A 24,907-nucleotide genomic window follows, 5' to 3' on the forward strand; every position below is an offset into this window, starting at 1 on the left:
GAGATTTCTTGTTTCCATTCTCATCCAAATCACAATCTTTAGTAAGATGAGGTCCGTTGCAATTTTCACATCCAACCCGAATAGCATGGATTGTTTGATCCATCTTAGTCATCCTCCGATCTAAACTATCTAGTTTAGGCATCATTGCCGCCATGCTATCGTTTACAGTGTTCACCACCCCCCTACTTACTTCATTCCATGGGTTATGATATTCTCTAGAATGTTTAGAGAATTCCTCAATTAATTCCTTGATCACCGGGGGTGGCTTCTTGGTGAGCGGTCCTTGCGAGTCAAGAAGCTGCCTTGTAGTCACATTTACCCCATCATAAAAAATGGAGACTTCTTGTTGGATATTAAGATCGTGATGTGGGCAATTCCTTAGTAGGCCCTTGTATCTCTCCCATGCCTCATAAAGGGACTCTCCAGCTTGTTGTTCAAAGTTGACAATAGCTTTCTTCAACTTGGCTATCTTTGAAGGTGGGCAAAACTGGTTAATAAATTCTTCCTTCATCTTAGCCCATGTAGTGATGGATCCGGGAGGGAGTAACTTGAGCCAATCCTTTGCAGCACCTTTGAACGTGACGGGAAGCATACGAAGCAGTTGGGTCTCGCGAGGCACATTTGGAACATTAAAATAATCAGCTACATCGTTGACCTCATCCAAGTGTTTATAGGCATCTTCGTGATCTTTACCGTAGAAGGGAATCTCCTTTAGTTGAGCAAGTATGTGACCTTTAAGCTCAAAGTTGGCAGTTGCGGGAATTGCGGGTTGCACAAGCCCCGGCCCGGTATCGTCACGCATTATCTTCTTCCATTCCCCCATGGGAACTTCATCGATGTTAGCCATGGGGTTAGCTAGTTCGCCTTCAAAGTCGCTCTCTTCCTCGGGTTCGGATTCGGAGTTGTATTCGATGTCCTCCTTGATTGGGTCTTCGTTTGCCAAGGAAATGCTGGATCCTCCTGATTTATTGCTCTTCTTCTTGCTAAAGACAGATCTGATATTCTTCAAGGGTGAGTTCTTAGGTGTATTAGAGCTTTCAACCCCCTTGCCTTTGTCTTTCGTCAAAGCGGATTCTGGATCTTCAAATGGAGGAACCAAGGGTGTGTTGGATCCTCTGGTCATGTAATGCCTGCAACCAAAACAAGTAAAATGCGTAAAAGGAACAAAAATAAAATAAAATGAAAAACGAGACTGTGTAACAGCGATGGACTCGCCGAGTAGCTTCGATTGCACTCGGCGAGTTCAGAGCAAAAACAGCAAAATACTTAAAAACTTCTAAAAACTGAAAATTATTAAAACCTATCCTAATTACTAAATTACCTAAGAAATAACTTTGTATAAGATAAATCTCACACAAAGGATCGATAAAACTAGGAATTAGAGTTAATTTTTGAACCGTTCCCCGGCAACGGCGCCAAAAACTTGATGTGTGTTAGATCAACTAGTTTTAAACCTACTTTTAATTATAAATTATCACACAAAAGGCAGTGGACCTATCAATTGTGGTATGGCTAAATAAGTAGGGTATCGAACTCAGGGAACGGAAAATTAAAACTAATAACTAATATTATCTAAGAGACAAGTTATAAAATTAGGGTTTTCTCTAGTTTTACAAGACTAGAAACTTAAACTAAAACTTAACTAAAATAACTAACAACTAAGCAAGCAAAGAACAACTAAATTCAATGTCTAAAAGGACTTCTGTTCAGGTTCGACTCAATTGATCCTATGGTTGATTTTAATGGTAATGGTGCAATGGATTAACCTTTTATTGGCTACCGATTCAAGTGATTAGATTCACATTCGCTATGCTAATCCTTAGAAAATAAACTAATTCAAGCAGTGGCCAGTTGTCTAAATTAATTAATTCCCTAGGTTATCTATTCGGGGTGAATAAGACTTGTAATAGTTAATCAATTTGTCAATTCAATTAACCTCTTGTTGTTGGTTTATCAAACAAGCTCACACATTAACTTACCCATTTTCTAATTAATCCTAGTTTCACATTCACTAATCCTAAGCACATAATCAAGTGTTCACATAAATCACATGAGGTAAACAATCAAGAGATGTTCATGCAGCCTAATTGTCTTCCTATTAACAGAAAATAGTTATGGTTAATGCATAAGGATCTCTAACAAGCTTAATTCAACAAAATCACCAATTTAAAGTTAATCCTACCATTAATCAAATCATAGTCTCAAAATTGTCTTACCCACACAGAAGTTAGCAAGTTTAGCTCATAATTAAGGCAGTAGAAAACTTAAAAACGAAATCCAATAGCATAAACATGGTTTAAGTACTAGATCTAGTTAAGAGAAATCAAAGTTTGCCTTAGTTGTCCTTCAAAACTTGAATTGGGTTGAATCTTCACTCTTCCAGATATCTCTCTTCGTTCTGGATCGCAGCTCCTCCTCCTAGGGTTCTCAGAAGTCCCGTCTATCGATCTGGAGGGTTTCTTTTATAGATTTGTATCGACTCGTTGAGTCCCTCATTAAATTCCCGTGTACGGCAAGTCAAGGACTCCCCTGCTTCACGAATCTTCGTAGGAACTCATCGAGTAGACGTCCCTACTCGCCGAGTCCTTTGTGCTTTTTGAGCCTTTCTTCTTTTGTTGACTCCAAAGCTTCCCGATAGCTACTCCTGCTTCCTTTTGCTTCCGAGTACTTCTTTTGGACTGAAAATATAATTCAAACATAATTAAGTACCTTTTGTCCATAATATGCAATTAATTAGCTAATAAATGATAAAACTTTATACTAAATATAGGGATAAACATGCACATATTAAATACTGGCCATACAAGATGGCTCTCGACCTTGCTGGAAAGTTCCACAAGAAGGCGTGACACGAGCACTTCGAAGTGGTCAAAGCTTTTATGTACAAAAGATGCAAAGGTACGTGTATTAACTCCATAGGCTCAATGTGTCATTTGATGATGAGTTGGCCTTTGACATGGTCCTTAACTCATTACCTCCTAGTTATGATCAGTTCATTTTGATATATCATTTGAACAATACGGAGACGACATTGACTAAACTCCATAATTTGTTGCAAACTGTTGAATCGGGAATGAAGAAAAATCATGGCTCTACAGTGACAAATGCTCCTACCCTGGCCATTGGATCTGGAAAAGGGAAAAAGAGAAAGGCTCCTTCCCAATCCGGAAAGAAAGGGAAGGCCTATGTTGGAGGGTCTAGCTGTGGGTCAAAGTTGAAACCCAACTTTGATATCCCTGCGGTCAGTGATCCAAAAGAGGTCACTTGCTTCAATTATGGTGAAAAGGGCCATTGGAGAATAAGCTTCCCTAAGTACTTGCGAGACGTGAAGGATGACAAGATCAAGGCGTCCTGCTCCGGTATTTAGACTATTCAAGTTAATAACAAACAACTTTCTCATTCATGGGTCCTTAACACAAGATGTGGTTTCCATATTTGTTTTGATTTGCAGGGGCTAAGATAAAGTGATGAGGTGGAGCATGGGAAGCTCAATCTGATAATGGGGAATAGGCAATCTTAACTTGTTACCATGATTGGAACATATGGGCTTGTGCTAAGTAGTGGTGCTAGGGTTAATTTGATTAATTGTTGTTATTCGTCAGATATGAAGTAAAACATTATTTCATTTCATGCACTATTCCGACAAGGGTTTAGATATTCATTTGATAATGAAGTTGGTTCTATTTTTGCTTATCATAATGTTGTTTTTATGTTTGAAGCTTTACCTTGTAATGGTTTGTATGAAACTGTGACTTGTGTTGATAACCTAGGAAATAGTTTGTTTCATATTGATTCGTCCAATGGTGTGGACAAAGCATGTTTGTGGCATTGTCGTCTTCGGCACATAAACAAGAAACGTATCGCCCAACTCCAAAAGGATGGAGTGTTGGAATCATTTGATCTTAGTGTTGGGTTTTTGTATACTACAACATCTTATGGTGCACATACAACCCAAAATGCTTTGGATTTATATTTTCTCTAATTATACATGCAAAATTGTTTCCAAAGCATTAAGCCTACAACTAGCATACAATTGACATAAACAACATAAAATACTAGTTAGGAGTTTACCTCTTTATGTAGCTTGTAGAACTTGTTGTATTTGGCCTTTAAGAACTTAGCACCCCAAGTGTTATACCTCAAACATGTCACAAACACCAATAAACAACTAGATGGATATGAGAGAGATTTAGGAGACTAGAAATCAGATTCTACTTCTTGGAATGCAAGGTGTAACCGATTTTAGCTTATGAATACATACATACATACACACCCATAAGCCCATCACAAATCAAACCATGGATCATTAGCCCAACTCATATGTATCAATTTAATTAGTATCTTTTGATCACTAAATTAATTCTAAATTAATTCTTGATCAATACTAATTAAATAAATGATTCCTCAATTAATATATTATACTTATAATATATTAATAAATCATAAATACCCTCTTACTAAAATATCCATCTATCAAATTGTTCTGGTGAAGGCAACCCGAAATGGACCATGCTACTATCGGGTCAAGTACATACCAATTATAGTTATGGGCTTAGACACCTAATCCAACAGTCTCCCACTTGGATAAGTCTAATAACTATAACTGCCAATGCAACTTAAAATCCGATTAGCAATCGTAGCTCTCAGAAAGCCGTTGTCAAACTCTGAACAAATCAATGGCACGTACATTAGATAAGGTATCATATATTCCTACATTCTACAAGATGTCGTATGAACTGAGACATGGATTATAATCATTCTCTATGTTCATGTTTTGTTTCCCGATTTCCGTTTTATAACGACCGACTAATTTGAACAAATCAAATCAGTCCGGGCTTCGCCAAGCGCTTAGGGTGTCATCACTAAATCATCGAGGGGCCCACATATATCGCTTTTATCCCACATTGGGTAAAAGGAATGGATAAACTTTGACTCATATGCTTGCTCTATTTACTCATCAAATCACACACAACAATATGTTTTATAACACCAAGTTACTGGTGTGTTTACATATGTCAATGTGCAACTGACTTGTAAACTACAACTCACATGTCTTGGTTTCAAGAATATAAGATATTATCGTCTCATGATCACTCGTGATAAAATCCATTAAATGATTCAAATGAGCGTGAATTTAGTCCAATACTCAAATCTTATTACAGGAGTACTCATGAATACTGCAACAAACTTGTGCTATGTCTAAACACCTTTAGACAATCTACAGACCCATTCATGATAGTCTAGATTTAATACCTACTTCCAAAGTATGATCGACTGTGGATAGTTTGAATAATTTAATATTCGGGAAGTCAAAACATGCAAAGTGAAACACAAGAATAATCGAATCCAATATGGTCTCAAAACTTTTGAATATAAATAAAACACCTTTTATTTAATCACCATATTGATTACACATTATTCATTGTATAATGTTTCGATTTATCAACTTTATACTTGAATTAAAACAATAGTTATTCCATGCTCCAAGCATGCACACTATGTTTACCTATGGTCCTTTCTTTGTGAAATAGATCAATTGAATACATCTTCGATGAAACTCATTTCACAACTCCAAATATTTATCACAAGTGTGAGAATGCCAAATTCTTGCCACTGTTAGAATGTGTTAGGTTCTAACTGTTATGCAATGATCCTTTTGTAATTTCAATGCACCAAAGCCACAAAGACTTGGACAATGAAATTACAAAGTATTCCACTGGAGGTTGACAACAAAACAATTCCATGGAAGCGAAGTCTCAGTTTCAAAGTATATTCCTTTGAACATCCTTCTTGCATAAAAGTTTCTAACCAACACATAGATTCCTAATATCCAACTCCCAATATGGAAACATTTCCATATTTCCCATACAATAACTCATTATTAATATAATCCTGTATATTCATAATAATGTCAATATGGTCCATCCATTACTATACTTCCAATTGCCCACAAGCAACCAATCTTTGGCGAACCTTAGATTGTTCTTAGCAATTGTATATCAACTTTAGTCATATCCGGTTCTGGTCCTTTTTCCTTCTTAATTCCCTAGGCATTTGGAAAATTCAGAACACATAAATATTATAACATATGAAATCGATCCTATACCCGAATCATATGGGATACGATTCATAATGTCTTACATAAAGACATGATACTTTACCGGTCTCTCGCTATAAAATTTCCATATATAGAATTTTCTTATGTTGAATCATTTCAACATAACATTCATATATGTTCATAACTAAATTTGATTAAAATCTCACAATCTAAGCTTTTAGAAATAAAGTATAAGTTCCTCTCCCTTAATTATAGCGAAACAACTTTTCAAACCCTACAACTTTGTGAATTGAAACCATTGTTTTCTGTAATTAACATTGCTAACTCGCAACACTTACCATAATAATTATGCTCCCACTAGCATAATAATTATTATCTTACTAGCATAACACTTATGCTCCCACTAGCTTTGACATGTACTCAGAAATAAGCTGGACTTCTAGAAATCAATACTTGTTGATTTTCTTACCAAAGTTCAGATTTTTAATACAAGATGCTTCGATAAGACTTTATATAGGCTTCTCAAACTCATACACTTTTCCATAGATAGCTCACATGTGTGTCTAACCAATTTCAGAACTTACAGTAATAAGTCTCAAATGTTTAGACTTTTTTCCATTTCTCACAATTCGAACTATGAAGAGGGATGTCGTAATCATAATCGAATTTGAGAATGCAATTAACACAACTGCTATCTCCTTAAAATCTACTAAGTGAAAGTGTTTCCTCACAATCATTTTCATGAATTGGGGAGAAACCTTATGACACTTAGATTTTATGGTGTATGTGTTCCTATCCATGTGAGTCTGCCATTATCATAAGACAAGGTCTGACAAATTCAAACTCATATGGACTGAACTTGTTCAATCTAAATTTCTTGCCACCTAGCAGCACAAGGGCCTACCATTGCTTCCAATTTGTTATGAAAACAATTGAGAACTCATAGAACTCACATGCATAGTCAACTTTAACTGGAATGGGCACAAAAACAAGAATATGTCAACACGATAGGTTATAAACCTTAAGTCGTGTGCTAGTGATTAATAACAAGTTTATTCTTGATTAGTTCTTAAAACTTTTCAAGATCTTTACTACTCCCACTGACCTCTTGACATATAAGATTCTCTTTGTCAAGAAAACATTCATTGACAGACAAATATTCAAGAATTAGTGCGGATTCTTATCAAGAATAACACTTCACAAAACTGGTCTTAGTTGGTCTTTGTTTTATCCAAAACATCACAACTTACCAATTTCGAATGTAAAAGAGTAAGAAACATTTTACTTTACATTTGATAAGTGTTATAAACCTTTCTTAAGATTATGTCACTCAAGTTATAATCTCGAAGTATGACTCTAAGACTTGATTTTGGAACGAAGTATGATTCACCTTTTGATTTGACCATTTCACAATTCCCGATTCCTCTTCTTAGCCATACAAGTGTACTTAGAGGATCAATTGTGATATGGTTCCATAATCACTAAGATGATCATAAAACACGATACTCAAGTACTCTCCCTTCTTTTCAGATTGGAGAACCCTTTATCTTTCTGCCTATTTGATTCTTCTTATTCGTTCTGCTACATTGAAACTTTTTCAATGGTTCAGAATTACACTTAATCTTGTAAGTATAATCATATTCACTAAACTTTCAGTAAATCATAACGAATAGTCTTATCATTCTTTGTGGTGGACCTGACCATCGCACAACCAAGTGTACCCAATCTCCTAGTCCTTCACTCGACTCACATATACATGTGAACAAGGAATTAGTCTTAATTTCCTAAAGACGAAGGTTCTCATTCATCACACAATACAAGTTGCATGATTCCAAGTTTCTATCCAATTGAAATTTGGGTGATGAGAATCTTTCCTTATTTGGTAAATATTGACACTACCACAAACGAAAGAATCAAATCCATATTGTTAAAAATAGAAACATACAAACATCAATTTTCACAAATGCCATTGCAAGGAGATTATAAATATAAGATATAAAACAAAATTTTATTTATTTATAAAATGCGGAAAAACTTTTCCTTACAATGAAATTACAAATGAAAACTATGTTACTACATATTCCTAAGCAACCTATCATAACTCCTAGTAGCAGCTCACAAATCTGATCATCGAATCATGCGATCGAAATCCATCTCTTCGCGATCAGACTCAACATGCTTTTCCTTTAAGCTTCCTTTGATCCTACAAAACATCAATATGTAATCTCATCACATCATGTATTAAGAATCTACAAATAGGAACTTAATAGAGTTAGATATTGGACTTACCTGAAGCAGAGTCATATATTTTGACTTTACCATCCTTGTGGTCCTTCAGGTAGATACGACAGCTTCACAACCAATGCCCCTTCTCTTGGAAATAGAAGCAAACAGATTCTTTTGGAATGGTACATGGGACAATCTCAGACTTAGCATTTCCCTTTCCCTTGGAAAGAGAAATATTTTCTGGACTTCCAATGTTTCCATTGTCATTGTCCATTGAAGTTTGGGAAGTAGATCTTCCAATCAAATTTGCTTTACTGGTGCGCCAAATCATTGCTGATTCAGCAGCAATTAGCAAATAGGTAAGATCGATAAGGCCCACGTCGTGATCTGTCATATAATAGTCTTTAACAAACTGACTATACGACTCGAGAAGTGACTGAAGAACCCAGTCAACAGCCAACTTCCTTGGGAAAACGACACCCAACATTCCCAGCCTATCAATGTGTGACTTCATATTCAAGACATGTGCACACACAGACCTTCCATCTTGGTGTTTGCTATCCAATAGGGCTTGAGTGACCTTGAACTTTTCAAGTCTTTGAACTTGTGGGTTAGGGTGAATAATTGGAATAGGTGGAGGAAGTGAAGTATGATATTGAGGAATATCATCTTTATGTGGAAAGCTTTTTCTAAAAAATTCGGGAAGACCATAGTTGTCTGAACTAGACATCTACAAGGGAGAAATTCAAGTTTAGTTGATTTAAGTCCTTAATATAACACCCAAAATGAAATATTAAGGCTAGGACCCAACACAATATTCTACAATTCGGAAGAGGGATGCCGTAATCCAATTGCAAAATATTTGAAGGTAGGTAAATAACGATTTACCAATTTCCACCATAAAAAATGAAAATGAACTTTAGGTTTTAAATGAATTGAAATTCCTAGATCCTTTTAGATTCATTGAACTTTTTCAATGACATGTTTAATCTCGATTATACCCTTCAAGTTTATGACTGGGATGCCGAGGATCACAAAAAAGGTATGAATAACCATACAAATTAGCTTGGTACTCTCAATGTTACAAATCACCTAATCAATGTGTCGGTTAACCACAAACGCTCCATTGATCCATAATTAACATCAAGATACCCTTTGCCACTCTTGTTAGCCCCAAATTAGTGTGTCGGTTAACCACACACGCTCTACTAACGACTTAACAAGGTGCAAAGTGCAATTTCATGGGTTAGCATAAAATTCACATTTTTCCTAAGTAACTAAGATTGGGAATTTATAAGTGTTTAGTTACTTGGTATTTTCATTATACTTTTAATGAGAATTAATTTCCTATCCTACCCGTTCGGCTAACGACCATCCACCAGTCAAGGAAGCGGTGGGTGAGAGTGGACACCCAGTAAACCACCATTTTATAGACAGTAACCTTATACCCCCCTTATAGACAGGCTTCGTGAATGAGGCCTACTAACGGTAAGACTGACTTTTTAATTATACACATATAATACATTAAACTTTTAATATTATATAGTATAAGGGTGTATTTTAAGTATTTAAAATACTAGGTGGTTTAATCTATTAATTAAACTAGACTTTTAATTTAATTAAACCCAAACCATATAATTATGGACTTATTAATACTCTTTTAATTAATCTTTTAATTAATTATTAACAAAGCCATAGTTAAAACATTTAATTCTAAACTTAAGTTATGAAGTCAAAAGTTTTAGTATTTAATATTTGACAATTAAAACCCTTTTAATCAAATTTTAAATTCCAAAACTTGAGGTCAACCTTTATAACTCTTCAAAACTTTTAGAATTCCATAAAAGAGACTTTCCAAGTTCCATAACTTGAGGGCAAGTTATGAAACTCTTCAAAGTCATTTAGATCATATTTTGTAACCTTCCAAGACTCTTGGAATTCATAACTTAAGGAATTAATTTGTTTTATGAATAAGACTTTTCATATCCATAACTTATGGAGTTAATTTGTTTTATGAGTGAAACTTTTCAAATAACTTTAGTTTTAGAATTCAATGTATCATAAAAAAAAACTTTTCAAATTCCAAAACTTGTGGAGGTTTCATGAACTCTTTAAATCAAACTTTTAAACTAATAAAATAATCAAGTAATTTTATCTTTAACTAATTTGACCTAATTCAACTCATATATCAAAATGATCCAATTTTATAAATAATTAGTTTTTCACAAAATTAAGTAATTATCTTAAAATTTTATAATCATGATGTTATTGGATGGGGATAAACACTACCATATCAGTAAAATTAAATTTTATGAACCAAAATAGTTTGTGGTAATGATCCTAATCCAAAACATGCCAAAAACCCGAAAAACTGCCAACAGACTACCCAACTCGTCGAGTCTAATAATGGACTCGTCAAGTTCATGAACTTATGAGTCAACTCTACGAGTTCATTCATAGACTCGTCGAGTCCAGCAGTCAGACAATAGTTTTCTTATTTTTTCAACTTTGAAATCAAACATTTGCATCAATATAATAGAAAACTACCCATGGCTCTGATACCACTGTTGGGTTTTCGTATACTACAATATCCTATGGTGCACATACAACCCTAAATGCTTTGGATCTATGTTTTCTCTAATTATACATGCAATATTGTTTCCAAAGCATTAAGACTACAACTCTCATACAATTGACATAAACAACATAAAATACTAGTTAGGAGTTTACTCTTTATGTAGCTTGTAGAACTTGTTGTATTTGGTCTTTAAGAACTTAGCACCCCAAGTGTTGTGCCTCAAACAAGTCACAAACACCAATAAACAACTAGATGGATATGAGAAAGATTTAGGAGACTAGAAATCGGATTCTACTTCTTGGAATGCAAGGTGTAACCGATTTTAGCTTATGAATACATACATACATATATATATATATATATATATATATATATATATATATATATATATATATATATATATATATATGTGTGTGTGTGTGTGTGTGTGTGTGTGCGTGTGTAGAATATCAAGGGTCATGTGTAACCCTAATCCATACCCATAAGCTTATGATCCACCCATTTGATTTGGATAAATACTTCATGGATTAACCCATAAGCCCATCACAAATCAAACAATTAATCATTAGCCCAACTCATATGTATCAATTTAATTAGTATCTTTTGATCACTAAATTAATTATAACTTAATTCTTGATCAATACTAATTAAATAATATGATTCCTCAATTAATATATTATACTTATAATATATTAATAAATCATAAATAACCTCTTACTAAAATATCCATCAATCAAATTGTTCTGGTGAAGGCAACCCGAAATGGACCATGCTACTATCGGTTCAAGTACATACCAATTATAGTTATGGGCTTAGACACCTAATCCAACACTTAGGACAAATGATGAATGTGAATCTTGTCTCTTGGGCAAGATGAAAAAACCACCTTTCACTGGAACATGTGAAAGAGGTGAAGGATTGTTGGACCTAATCCATATAGATGTGTGTGGCCCATTTAGATCCACAACAAGAGATGCTAAGCAATACTACATGAAATTTACATATGATTACAGTAGATATGATTATATCTACTTAATCAAAAATAAATCAGAAACCTTTGAAAATTTCAAAGAGTTTAAGCACGAGGTTGATAATCAATTAGGCAGGAAGATAAAGATGCTTAGATCTAACAAATGTGGTGAGTATCTTAGTATCGAGTTCTACGACCATCTTAAGGAATGTGGAATTGTTTCACAGTTGACTCCTCCCAAAACTCCACAACTGAATGGTGTAGCTGAGAGGCGTAATCGAACCTTGCTGGATATGGTCCGTTCCATGATGATTCGATCTTCTCTTCCTATCCATTTCTAGGGGTATGCCTTTGAGACAACCACCCATATCAAGAATCTTGTTCCAACAAATAAGGTTGCCAAAACACCTCACGAGATGTGGACAGGGAAAGCTTCCTCGCTCGTACATATCAAGGTCTAGGGTTGTGAAGCGCTGGTAAGACGAGATATGCATGACAAACTTGAACCCAGAGTCGTGAAGTGTTATTTCATTGGGTACCCACAAAATTCCTTTGGATACTTGTTCTACAGACCTAGTGATTGTTGGGTTTTATACAAACAATCCTATGTGTGCATGCAACCCTAATTGGATCTATGTTTTCACTATTAGACATACAACTTTATGAACACAAAAAGAAACCTGGCATGCTACTATTATTTTCGAAATCCATATAGAATAATAGAATACATACCTTTTGTTGTTATATAGTAATAACAACTAGTTCCTTGAATCACCTTAGCTCTTGGAAGCAAGTACCACAAGTGTAGTACCTCTAATGGCTCACAAACACACTAGGTGAAAGGATAAATATGGGAGAGAGGAGAGAAGGGTATCTTGCCCTAAAATTCATCCCTTTTAGGGTTTCCCAAGGCTTGGACGAATTCTAGTGCCTTAGGGTGCTATTTATACTTGAGGCTAGCCAGGGTTTCAAGGTGGAAACCCTAATCCCTTAGCTTAGGGCCTAAGCAAGTCCATGGACTCCTTTCCTTAAGCCCTTGGACGAAAACTCCTAGATCCTTCTAGGATTTTCATTCAAGCCTTAATAAAGGTGATCCAATAGCCCAAAGTCTCAACTATCAAATAATTACAAAACAGCCCCTGTACTTTTAATTAATTCTTTTAATCCCAAAATTAATTCCTGATTAATTTCTGATTAAATACTAATTAATAATATGATTCCAAATTAATATATTATTCATATAATATAATAAATAAATCATATTTATGCCCTAATCAACCTCTCTCCTCAATTGTCATCCTGTCTAGTCACCCGTGTGAAGGCAACCCAAAAGGACCATGCTCACAATCGGGTCAAGTACATACCAAAATAGTTATGGACTTAGACACTAATCCAACAGTCTCCCACTTGGATAAGTCTAATAACTATTCTGCGTATGACTTCAGAACCTGATCAGCAATCGTAGCTTCCAAAAGCCGCTGTCAACTCTGATCTTATCAGATACGCGTGTCCTTTAGATAAGGGATCATATATTCCTCCATTCTAGAAGATATCGTATAGACATGAGACATGGATTGAAATCATTCTCTCAGTCTATGTGTCGTTTCCCGATTTCCGATTTATGACGACTGACTAATTGAACAAATCAAATCAGTCCTGGCCCGGCCGAGCACTTTCTTTTGTCATCACTAAATCATCGAGGGGCCCACAGATATCGCTTTTATCCCACCTTGGGTAAAAGGAATGGATAAACTTTGACTCAAATGCTTGCTTGCACCTACTAATCGAATCACACACAACAATAAGTTTTATAACACCAAGTTACTGGTGTGTTTACTTATCATCAATGTGCAACCGACTAGCAAATAACAACTCACACGTCTCGGTTTCAAGAATATCCAATGTTATCGTCTCACCAATCACTCGTGATAAAACCATGAAGTGATTCAAGTGAGCGTGGGTTTAATCCAATACTTTAATCTTATCAAAGCACTCATGAACTCTGCAGCAAACTTGTGCTATGTCTAAACACTTTAGACAATCTACAGACAGATTCATGACAGTCTTCCTTCATACCTACTTCCAACGTATGACCGACTGTGGAGCTTCGAATAACTTAGTTATTCTGGAAGTCAAAACATGAAAAATGAAACGCAATAATAATATTAATCCTATATGGTCCCAAAACTTTTTGAGCGTAAATAAAAACACTTTTAAACACCATATTGATTACTCATTATTCATTGCTTACTGTTTCAGAAAATCAACTTATTACTCGAATTATAACCACAATTGTCCCATGCTCCAAGCATGCACACTTTGGTTACCTATGGTCCATACTCTGTGAAATACAACAATTGAAAAACTTTTCCAATGAAACTCATTTCACAATCCCCAATTTTATTATTAGTATAAGAATACCAAATTCTTGCCACTTTTAGAATATGTCAGATTCTAACACTTTATGCAATGATTCTTTCGTAATGTCATAGCACAAAAGTCACCAAGACCCGGCTAATGAATTACTAAGTTCTCTATCAGAAATTACAAAACAATTTTATAGATGTGATGTCTCTCACTCAAAGTACATTCCTTTGAACATCCTTTTGCATAAAAGTTTCTAATCTACATAGAGTCTTAATATCCAACTCCCATTAATGGAAACATTTCCATATTTGCTATATGACAACTTATTCTTAATAGAATCTTATCTATTCATAATAATGTCAATATAGTCCATCCAGTACTATACTTCCAACTACTCACAAGCGACAAATCCTCAGTGAACCTCAGACCGTCCTTTGATGGTTGTTTAATTATTTTAGTCAAAACCGATTCTAGTCCTTTTTCCCTCTTAATGCCCTAGGCATTTGGAAAATTTAGAATGGTGAAATATTATAACATATGCAATCGGTCCCATACCCGAAGCGTATTAGACACGATGCATAATGTATCACATAAGGATGTGATACTTTATCATCCTTCTGCCATAATATTTTATGTGCCCTGTTTCCACAATTCGAACTATGAAGAGGGATGTCGTAATCATAATCGAATTTTGAGAATGCACTATGTATCCTTGACTAAATTTATTAACATTTCTCAATCTAAGCTTTAGAATTTTGAAATGAAGTATAATATTCTCTCCCTTAATTATAGCAAAACAAATTTTTTTTTTTAACCCTTGCAACTTTGAAAAAATGAATCTTTGTTTTCTATAATTAATATTGCTAACTTGCAATACTTACTATAATAATCATGCTCCCACTAACATGACGATTATTTTCTTACCAGCATAACACTTATGCTCCCACTAGCTTTGACATGTATTCAGAAAACAATTGAACTTCTAGAAAACAATGCTTATTGAATTCCTTAAGTTCATATTTCTAATACCTAATGCTTTCAGAAGAATTTATCTAAGATTTTTAAGCTCATACACATTTGCCTTAGATAGCTCACATGTGTGTCTAAACAATTCAGAATTTATGTTACTAAGTCCCAAATGTTCAGATCAATTGCCAAATCTCACAATTCGAACTATGAAAAGGGATGCCGTAATCATAATCGAATTTGTGAATACAATTTTCACAATTGCTATTTTCTTAAAATCTCTCTTAGTGAAAGCATTTCCTCACAATCATTTTCATAAAGGAGGAAAACCTTATGACACTTAGATTTTATGATGTATGTGTTCCTATCCATGTGAATTTGTCAAAACGAAAGTTTGCGACAAATCCAAAAACATATGGACTGAACTTGTTCAATCTTGATTTCTTGCCTCATGGTAACATGAATGCCCACCATGTCTTCCAAGCAACTCACCCTTTCATATCAATGTACTTTCCATTGATCAAGGTGCTTTGTCTTTATGCATTCAAATGAGAACTCATAGAACTCACACGCATAATTAACTCAATTGGAATGGCACAGAAAAAGAGTATGTCATCCACGATAGGCTTTAAACCTCAAGTCGTGTGCTAGTGATGATCAACTAGGTTTACTCTTGATTTGTTCTTGAAACTTTTCAAGACCATTAAGACTCCCACTGACTCCTTGACATATAAGATTCTCTTGTCAAGAAACATTTCTTGACAAACAAATATTCAAGAGTTAGTGTAGCCTTTTGTCAAGTTTAACACTTCACACAATTGGTCCTGGTTGGTCTTTGTCTTATCCAAGACATCACAACTTACCAATTTCAAATGTGTAAGAATAAGAAAACTTTTCCAAATTCCACATTTGTCGAGTGTTATAAACCTACTTAAGACTTGTCACTCATGTCAAAATCTTGACTCTAAGACTTGATATTGGAACGAAGTATGATTGACTTCTTGATTTAACCATTTCTACAATTCTCGATTCCTCTTTTTAGACATGCAATTGCACTAAGACTCACTTAGAGGATCAATTGAGATATGGTTCTTAATCATTAAGACTTATCATAAAACACAATAAAAGGTACTCTCCCTTCTTCTTAGAATAGAGAAACTTTTATCTTTCTGCCTACTTGATTCTTCTTATTCGTTCTGCTATTGATTGAAACTCTTTCAATCAACTCAGAATTATACTTAATCTTATAAGTATAATCATATTTACTAACCTTTAGTAAATCATGACGAATATCTTTATCACTCTTGTGGTGGACTTGATCAACGCACAACCTAGTGTACTCGATCTCCTGGTCCTTCTCTTGACACTTTGCCAAAGAATTAGTCTAATTTCCAAAATATGAAGTTTCTCATTCATCACGCAACCAAGTTGTATGATTTCAAGTTTTTGTCCAATTGAAACTTGGGCGATGAGAATCTTCCTTTATTTGGCAAATCCTCGACATTTCACAAATAACATAATCAAGAATCACATCCAATTCAACATTGCTAAAATTAGAAATACATAAACATCCATTTTCACATATGCCATTGCAAGGATAAATAAATAGGACGAAATCAAAATTCATTTTATTGCGGAAAAACTTGTCCTTACAATGCAATTCAAATGAAAACTATGTTATTTCAATTTCTAAGCAATCTATTCTAACTCTAAAGTAGTAGCTCAAAAATCCGATCTTCAAGCAATGCGATCGAAATCCATTTATTCACGATCAGATTCAGCTTACTTCTTCCTTTAAGCTTCCTCTCTTTTCTTCGATCCTACAAAACATCAAAATGTAATCTTATCACATCATGTATTGAAAATCAAAGAATAGGAACTTATAGAGTTAGTTATTGGATTTTACCTGAAGTAGAGCCATACGTCTTGACTCTCCCATCTCTTAGATCTCTCAGGTAAACAGGGCAGCTTCATCTCCAATGCCCCTTCTCTTGGCAGTAGAAGCAGATGGACTCTTTTGGAATGGCACAAGGAACTATCTCAGAATTTACCTTTTCTGGATTTCCAATGTCACTATTTTCAATGTCCATTGAAGTTTGGGAGTTTGATTTGCCAGACAAATTTGCTCGATTAGCACGCCAAATCATTTCTGATTCAGCAGCTATAAGCAAATAGGTCAAATCAATGAGGGTCACATCATGGTCCATCATATAGTACTCTCTAACGAACTCACTATATGATTCAGGAAGTGACTGAAGAACCCAGTCAACAGCCAACATTTCTGAGATATCGACACCCATCATCCTTAACCTATCAATGTGTGACTTCATCTCTAAGATGTGTGCACACACAGGTTTCCCATCTTCGTGTTTACTTGCCAATAGGGCTTGAGTGAGCTTGAACTTTTCAAGCCTTTGAACTTGTGGGTTAGGGAGAATAATTGGAGGAGGTGGAGGAAGTGAAGCATGACTCTCATTTCCTTGATCGTATCGTGGAACGTCATTTTCATTTGGAAAGCTTGTTCCAAGGGACTTGGGAAGACCATTGTAAGATTTAGACATCTACAAAACGGGAGAAAATTCAAGTTAGTTGATAAGAATCCTTGATGTAACACCCAAATGAAACATCAAGGCTAGGATCCAACACAACATTCTACAACCTAGAAGAGGGATGCCGTAATCTAGTTGCATAATATTTGAAGGTAGGTAAATGACGATTTACCAATTCCCACCATGAAAAACGAAAAAATAAATTTAAGTTTTAAATGAATTGAAACTCCTAGATCTTTTGAGATTCATTGAACTTTTCAATGGCATGTTTAATCTCGATTATGCCCTTCTATTTGTGACTGGGATGCCGAGGATCACAAACAAGGTGTGAATAACCATACGAATCACGTGGTGCACCCAATTGCTACTATCACCTAATCAATGTGCCGGTTAGCCACACACGCTCCATTGATCTATGATAAACATCGAGCCACCCTTCGCCACCAATGTCATTCCCAAATTAGTGTGCCGGTTAGCCACACACGCTCCACTAACGTTTGACAAGGGTACGAAGTGTAATTCCATGGATTAGCATACAAATTCACATTTTGCCCTAAAGTAACTAGAATTTGGGAATTTGTAAAAGCATGTAGTTACTTTGTACTTCATTATACTTATAATGGAAGGTTTCGTCCTATCCTACCCGTTCGGCTAACGACCCTCCACTAGTCAAGAGTGCGGTGGGTAAGAGTGGATACCCATTCAATCGCCATTTTATAGGCAACTTCCTTAAACACCCCTTATAGACCAGCTTCGTGAATGAGGCCTACTAACGGTAAGACTGACTGTTTACTTATACATATATAATATTAGACTTTTAATGTCATATATATATAGTATAGGGTGTATTTTACACTTTTAAAATACTAGGTGGTTTTATTAACTTTACAAAACCATAATGGTGTAATTTGAACCTTTTCAAAATACGAGGGTTTTAGAATTTAACATTTCAAAATTAAACTTTTAATCAACTTTTAAATTCCAAAACTTGAGGGCAAGTTTTGAAACTTTTCAAAACAATTAGGTTTTAATCTCACTTTAAAATTTTCGAAATTTAAGACTATTTAAATTAAAATTTTAAATATTAAAACTCTTGATTTAATAATTATCTGGAATTAGACTATTAATTTAATTATTAAATCATAAGGGATTATCTAAATCATGAGGATAATTACCATTTATACATTTAAGATATCCTAATCCCTTAATTATCTCTCTAGATTTTGAAAATATGGTTAGGATAATAAAAAAAAAACTATTATTACCATATATAACAATTAGAGGATAATTACAAGATATGGGATAATCCAAATCCCTAAAATTTAGGATCTTATCTTGGGGAGGAGGCTAATTTCGAAAATCAAGGGATTAAAACAAACCCTAGATTTCGAAATTTAAGGGTTTAAGGAAAGGATTTGAAGATCTTATTCAAACTCTTGCAAATTAGGGTTTGCAAACCCTAATCTTGAAAATCCTAGCCTCCTAGGGTTTATTGGCAATAAACCCTAATATGTCAAGTTCATACAATTGTATAATACTAATTGAAAACAAGTTAACCAAAGGCTCTGATACCACTGTTGGGTTTTATACAAACAATCCTATGTGTGCATGCAACCCTAATTGGATCTATGTTTTCACTATTAGACATACAACTTTATGAACACAAAAAGAAACCTGGCATGCTACTATTATTTTCGAAATCCATATAGAATAATAGAATACATACCTTTTCTTGTTATATAGTAATAACAACTAGTTCCTTGAATCACCTTAGCTCTTGGAAGCAAGTACCACAAGTGTAGTACCTCTAATGGCTCACAAACACACTAGGTGAAAGGATAAATATGGGAGAGAGGAGAGAAGGGTATCTTGCCCTAAAATTCGTCCCTTTTAGGGTTTCCCAAGGCTTGGACGAATTCTAGTGCCTTAGGGTGCTATTTATACTTGAGGCTAGCCAGGGTTTCAAGGTGGAAACCCTAATCCCTTAGCTTAGGGCCTAAGCAAGTCCATGGACTCCTTTCCTTAAGCCCTTGGACGAAAACTCCTAGATCCTTCTAGGATTTTCATTCAAGCCTTAATAAAGGTGATCCAATAGCCCAAAGTCTCAACTATCAAATAATTACAAAACAGCCCCTGTACTTTTAATTAATTCCTTTAATCCCAAAATTAATTCCTGATTAATTTCTGATTAAATACTAATTAATAATATGATTCCAAATTAATATATTATTCATATAATATAATAAATAAATCATATTTATGCCCTAATCAACCTCTCTCCTCAATTGTCATCCTGTCTAGTCACCCGTGTGAAGGCAACCCAAAAGGACCATGCTCACAATCGGGTCAAGTACATACCAAAATAGTTATGGACTTAGACACTAATCCAACAGTGATAACATGGTCTTTGTGATCGAAGACGAGTCTTTCGCGAGAGATAGCTCATATTCAACGAGAACAGTGGGAGTGCTATTGGTCTTGAAGAAATTCAGGAGTCATCCAATGAAGGAACCTCTGACAACACTAGCACTCAACATGAGGAAGAAGTTCCAATTGAGCCCGTTGACAACTCATTACCCTTCGTCATTCCAGTAGGGTTAGCATGCCACCTGAGTTATATGGTTTCCATATTACTACAGATGGTGACACATTTGCCAGTGATCGTACACTAGTAAATTTGGATGAACCTGTTAACTACAAGGAAGCAATGGCAGACTCTGAGGCTGCTAAATGGAAGGAGGCAATGGATAGTGAGATTCAGTTCATGTATGATAACCAAGTATGGAACTTGGTTGATCATGTGCCTAGTCGAAAGACATTCGGGTGTAAATGGATCTTCTAGAAAAAGACAAACATGGATGGGAAAGTGCATACCTATAAAGTTAGGTTGGTTGCAAATGGGTCTACTTAAACCCAAGGGATTGACTATGATGAGACATTTTCACTAGTACTAAGATAAAGTCTATATGGATTATGCTTGCTATAGCTGTATTTCATGATTATGAAATTTGGTAGATAGATGTTAAAACAGCTTTCCATAATGGGAAGCTATCTGAGGACATCTACATGAGTCAGCCAAAGGGTTTTATACATGCCAAATTTCCCGATAGAGTGTGTAAGCTTGAGGAATCCATTTATGGATTGAAACAAGCATCTCGCAGTTGGAGTTTTTGTTTCCATTAGAAAGTCAAAGAATTTGGGTTCTCTAGAAGTGAAGATGAGTCCTGTGTATATGTCAAAGCTAGTAGAAGTATAGTGAGTTTCCTAGTCTTGTATGTTGATGGCATGCTCCTTATAGGAAATGACATTCCAACCTTGCAAGAAGTTAAGTCTTGGCTTGGGAAGTGTTTCACTATGAAGGATCTAGTGGAAGCATCCTATATTCTAGGAATAAGGATTCATCGGGATAAAAAAAATTATCTCATTGGTCTTAGACAGAGTATATATTTTGATAAAATACTGAAGCATTTCAGTATGCAGAATTCAAAGAAAGGGAAATTGCCCATTCATGGTACTAACAAGTTGAGTAAGACTCAAAGTCCAAGTATTGATGAAGAGATAGCTGACATGAGTAGAGTCCCATATGCTTTAGCTGTAGGATCGATCATGTATGCAATGACCTATACTCGCCCTAATGTGACTTATGCTTTGAGCATGGTTATTCGATTTCAGGGAAACCCTGGCAAAGCCCATTGGATTGCAATGAAGAATATTCTTAAGTATTTGCAAAGAATGAAAGGCATGTTCCTAGTTCTTGGCTGTAGTGATACGTTAAGAGTGAGTGGTTACAGTGACGCCGGTTTTCAAACAGACTGGGACAACTTTCATTCGCAGTCTGGTTGGGTGTTCTTACTGAATGGAGGAGCGGATACTTGGAAACGTTCCAAGAAAGACATGACGGCTGATTCCATATCTGAGTCGGAGTACATTGTAGCGAGTGAATCATCGAAGGAAGCAACTTGGCTGAAGAACTTTATCAGATATCTCGGAGTCGTTCCAACTATTTAGGAACCTATGGAATTGTTATGTGACAATGAAGGCGCGGTTGCTTTAACGAAAGAACCAAAGGATCATGATAGATTCAAGCATATCGATAGAAAGTACCATTACATTCAACATCGGATAGAGCAAGGACACCTTTTGGTGAAGACAGTAACATCAGAAGATAATGTTGCAGATCCTTTCACAAAGGCTCTGAGCAGAGTCAAACACTACTAGCATGCTAGGAGCTTAGGCCTAAGGGACGTTATTAGTTTTAGTAGTTAGGTGATATGTTTGAAACTTGTAACAAAAATAAATGTAATTGATTTGGTGAATGAATAATAGAGAATTATTTATGATTATCGTACCACCTTATTCAATTATTTATTCTTGTGTTTCTTTTTGCATGTTTAAACATCCTGAATAATTTGAATCATTCAAACTTCCACAGGCATTCATACTTTTGGAAGTAAGTAGTGAATTAAGACGGTCATGAATTGAATGTAGATTTTTGATTGAGGTTAAGACATTGCAATTTGAATTGTTACAATATTCATGAGTACTTTGAAAATTGGGATTTTAAGTATTGGATAAACTCACGCTTAGAAATTACTTCATGGATCTGGTCACGTGTAATTCTAAGACGATAACATCTTCTATTCTTAAAACAAAGATATATAGTTCATAGTTTACGAATCAGTCATGCATTAGTTGAACAAGAAGGTATTCCAGAACCTTCCAACCCCTTGAATGAAATTAATGAGGGTTTTTAGGGTTTTTGCGATATTACTTATGGATAATTAGGAAACTAGATAATTCCGGATTTGAAATAATATTATTTTATTTTAAATTATGATTTATTGGATTTTCCTATCAGCTATAAATAGGGACCTTTGGCATCATATTTTTGTCCACCACATACACACATACAAGAGCCAAAAATTTTCTCTAGGTTCCTCTCTCCTCAAGTCTTCTTGCTACTAGGGTTTTGGGTACAAGCTATTAGAGACATTCATTCCTTTGGTGCTAGCTTTCCAAGGTCTACAAGAAAGATTCTACTTTGATTATTTGCAATGATAATCAAAAAGGTATGTAACCCTAATTTATGTGAATTTAGATTTCATAGCCTCTCTCTTAGGGCTTCTTGATATTTATAGTTAGTTTCTATCAATAAAGAAAACATAGATCCTTTCTATGATGCATGTGAACTTAAGGGTTTAAGTGTTTTTCCGCCACATGTAATTTTTTTATAACCTAGAAAACCCATCAGATTCTTCGCCATGCTTGTCATAAGCAATTAGATCTTCTGGCGAAGCGTTATCATCCACAAAAGGGAGATCCTCATCGAGGACATACTCTTTGATATCGTACCTTAAGGCAATCCTTAGGGTACGAACGCAGTCCAAATAGTTTTGACTGGTGAGTTTCTCCTTATGTAAGATCGAGATAAGCAAAACGTTCGAGTTAGGTGTTGGGGGGGGGAGGAGGAGGAGGAAGAAGATTGTTCTCGTTCGACATCAACAAGATGAAATGAAATTTAGTTAGTTTGAATTTGGCCTTAAAATAGTTTTCAACCCTAAATAAATTATTAACAATGCTAGAATCCATATTTCAGTTTGTAATGTGTAAAGGGATGTTTTAAATACACAACAAAGTTATTTAAGCAGTCAAAGCAACTTGTCGGTTTCAAACTTTTAAAACTCCTAAATCATTTGAGATTCATTGACATTCAATGGCATGTTAATCTTAATTGTGATCATCCCAAATTTGATGTAGGGATGCCTCAAACCATTAAATAGATGGTGAATCAACCATGCAAAGCCGCTTGAACCTCGATATAAAATTATTCTCGTATTGACGTGTCGGTTAGTCACACGCATTCCATCAATAGAACAATTTCATGAGCGACTCATCATTCTAGATCTATATTCTCGCAAATGACGTGCCGATTAACAACACACGTTCCATCATCAGAATATAGCCAAATGTGCGCTTTCATGGGAAGCACACCGCTCACATTTTTCAAATTATATAAAATGTGAATATTTTGTTTTATTACTTGATTAATACTTTTAATCTTGAAATACAAAATCTGATTGAACCTTTTTAGTAACTCTACTCTCAAAATATGAAAGACAGTAAGTGGGGTAAGCACGAAGTATATTAGAATCGGTCTCATTATGAATCAAAGAGGCCTCCTTAAACCATATATTAGAGTGGGTGAGCCTAGTCTTGATTCAACGACAATGTCTTTTATTAACATGCAAGGACACATGTGATATTAACGTTGTATGTATAGTAAATAATATCATATAATAAATTTAAGCTTTTAAATTTATATTCCCGTCTTTCTAATTTAATTTCCTTATTAAATAAATTTCAAGATAAATATTCAAATTTTAATTCTAGTTCAAATAATATTCAAATATAATTAATTAAATATTCAAATTTAAATTCCTGTTAAATAATATTTCAAAATAAGTATCATATTTAAATATTCATATTGAAATAGTTAAAATAATATTTTATAATTGAGGTTTATCCCCACATTTTTGAAATCAGTAAAAATCCTGAAATCTGAAAAACCAGATAGACGCGTTGCGCCAGGTAGAGGGTGCGACACTATTATAGCAACATACTTTGAAAACCATCATAGAAAAGATTACTAACCTCATATTTTCTTCTTTGTGATCTTGTGCTTACCACTTTGTTGCAAAACCAATGATCCAAAGGAAAATCCATCTAATGGAATTAAGGTACATGCCAAAATAGCAAAAAGAAGAACTAACAAATTATGGTTTATTCAAAAATCACCAACATTAGGAGAGAGGTTGTGATTTTTGGATTTGGAGAGTAAGAGAGACAGAGTACGGACGATTTTGAGGGAGAGAATAATTGAATCTAGTGTTTACCTTAACAGTTTATTTATAGGTAGATGTTAGAATCTTAGATGGATACAAACTATAAGGTTTATCTTTATCTGATTCAAACCACCTCTACCCTATCCTATGGACACCAAAACCGTTTCATATATGTCTTACACGAGGTTCTAGAATATTCCAATTAATCCATGTAATTAATTAATATTCAACATCTTTTAATTAATTAAATACTTTTGATTAATTTATTAATTCTTTATTAAATCAACATATTCTTAATTTCATTTTCTTATGTTATTTATTTCATGAGAAACATCCAAAAAGATTTTATTT

At 34.8% G+C, this 24,907-nt stretch overlaps 1 protein-coding gene and 1 non-coding gene across 2 annotated transcripts; both read left to right on the plus strand.

Moving 5' to 3' along the window:
- The first annotated feature begins 356 nt into the window (after window positions 1-356).
- Window positions 357-463, plus strand: LOC145117952 (small nucleolar RNA R71). Its single transcript, XR_013712943.1, has one exon. It is a non-coding gene; the product is annotated as a small nucleolar RNA R71 (small nucleolar RNA).
- A 2,493-nt stretch (window positions 464-2,956) lies between these two features.
- LOC145112862 (uncharacterized) lies at window positions 2,957-3,468 on the plus strand. Its single transcript, XM_079048981.1, has 2 exons — window positions 2,957-3,359; window positions 3,452-3,468. Exons 1-2 carry the CDS (start codon window positions 2,957-2,959, stop codon window positions 3,466-3,468), a joined length of 420 nt encoding a protein of 139 aa, XP_078905107.1.
- The last annotated feature ends 21,439 nt before the right edge of the window (window positions 3,469-24,907 follow it).

This window comes from Lactuca virosa, chromosome 5 (genome assembly GCF_052849685.1).
Source record: "Lactuca virosa cultivar CGN04683 chromosome 5, Lactuca_virosa_CGN04683_v6, whole genome shotgun sequence".
Taxonomy (NCBI): domain Eukaryota; kingdom Viridiplantae; phylum Streptophyta; class Magnoliopsida; order Asterales; family Asteraceae; genus Lactuca; species Lactuca virosa.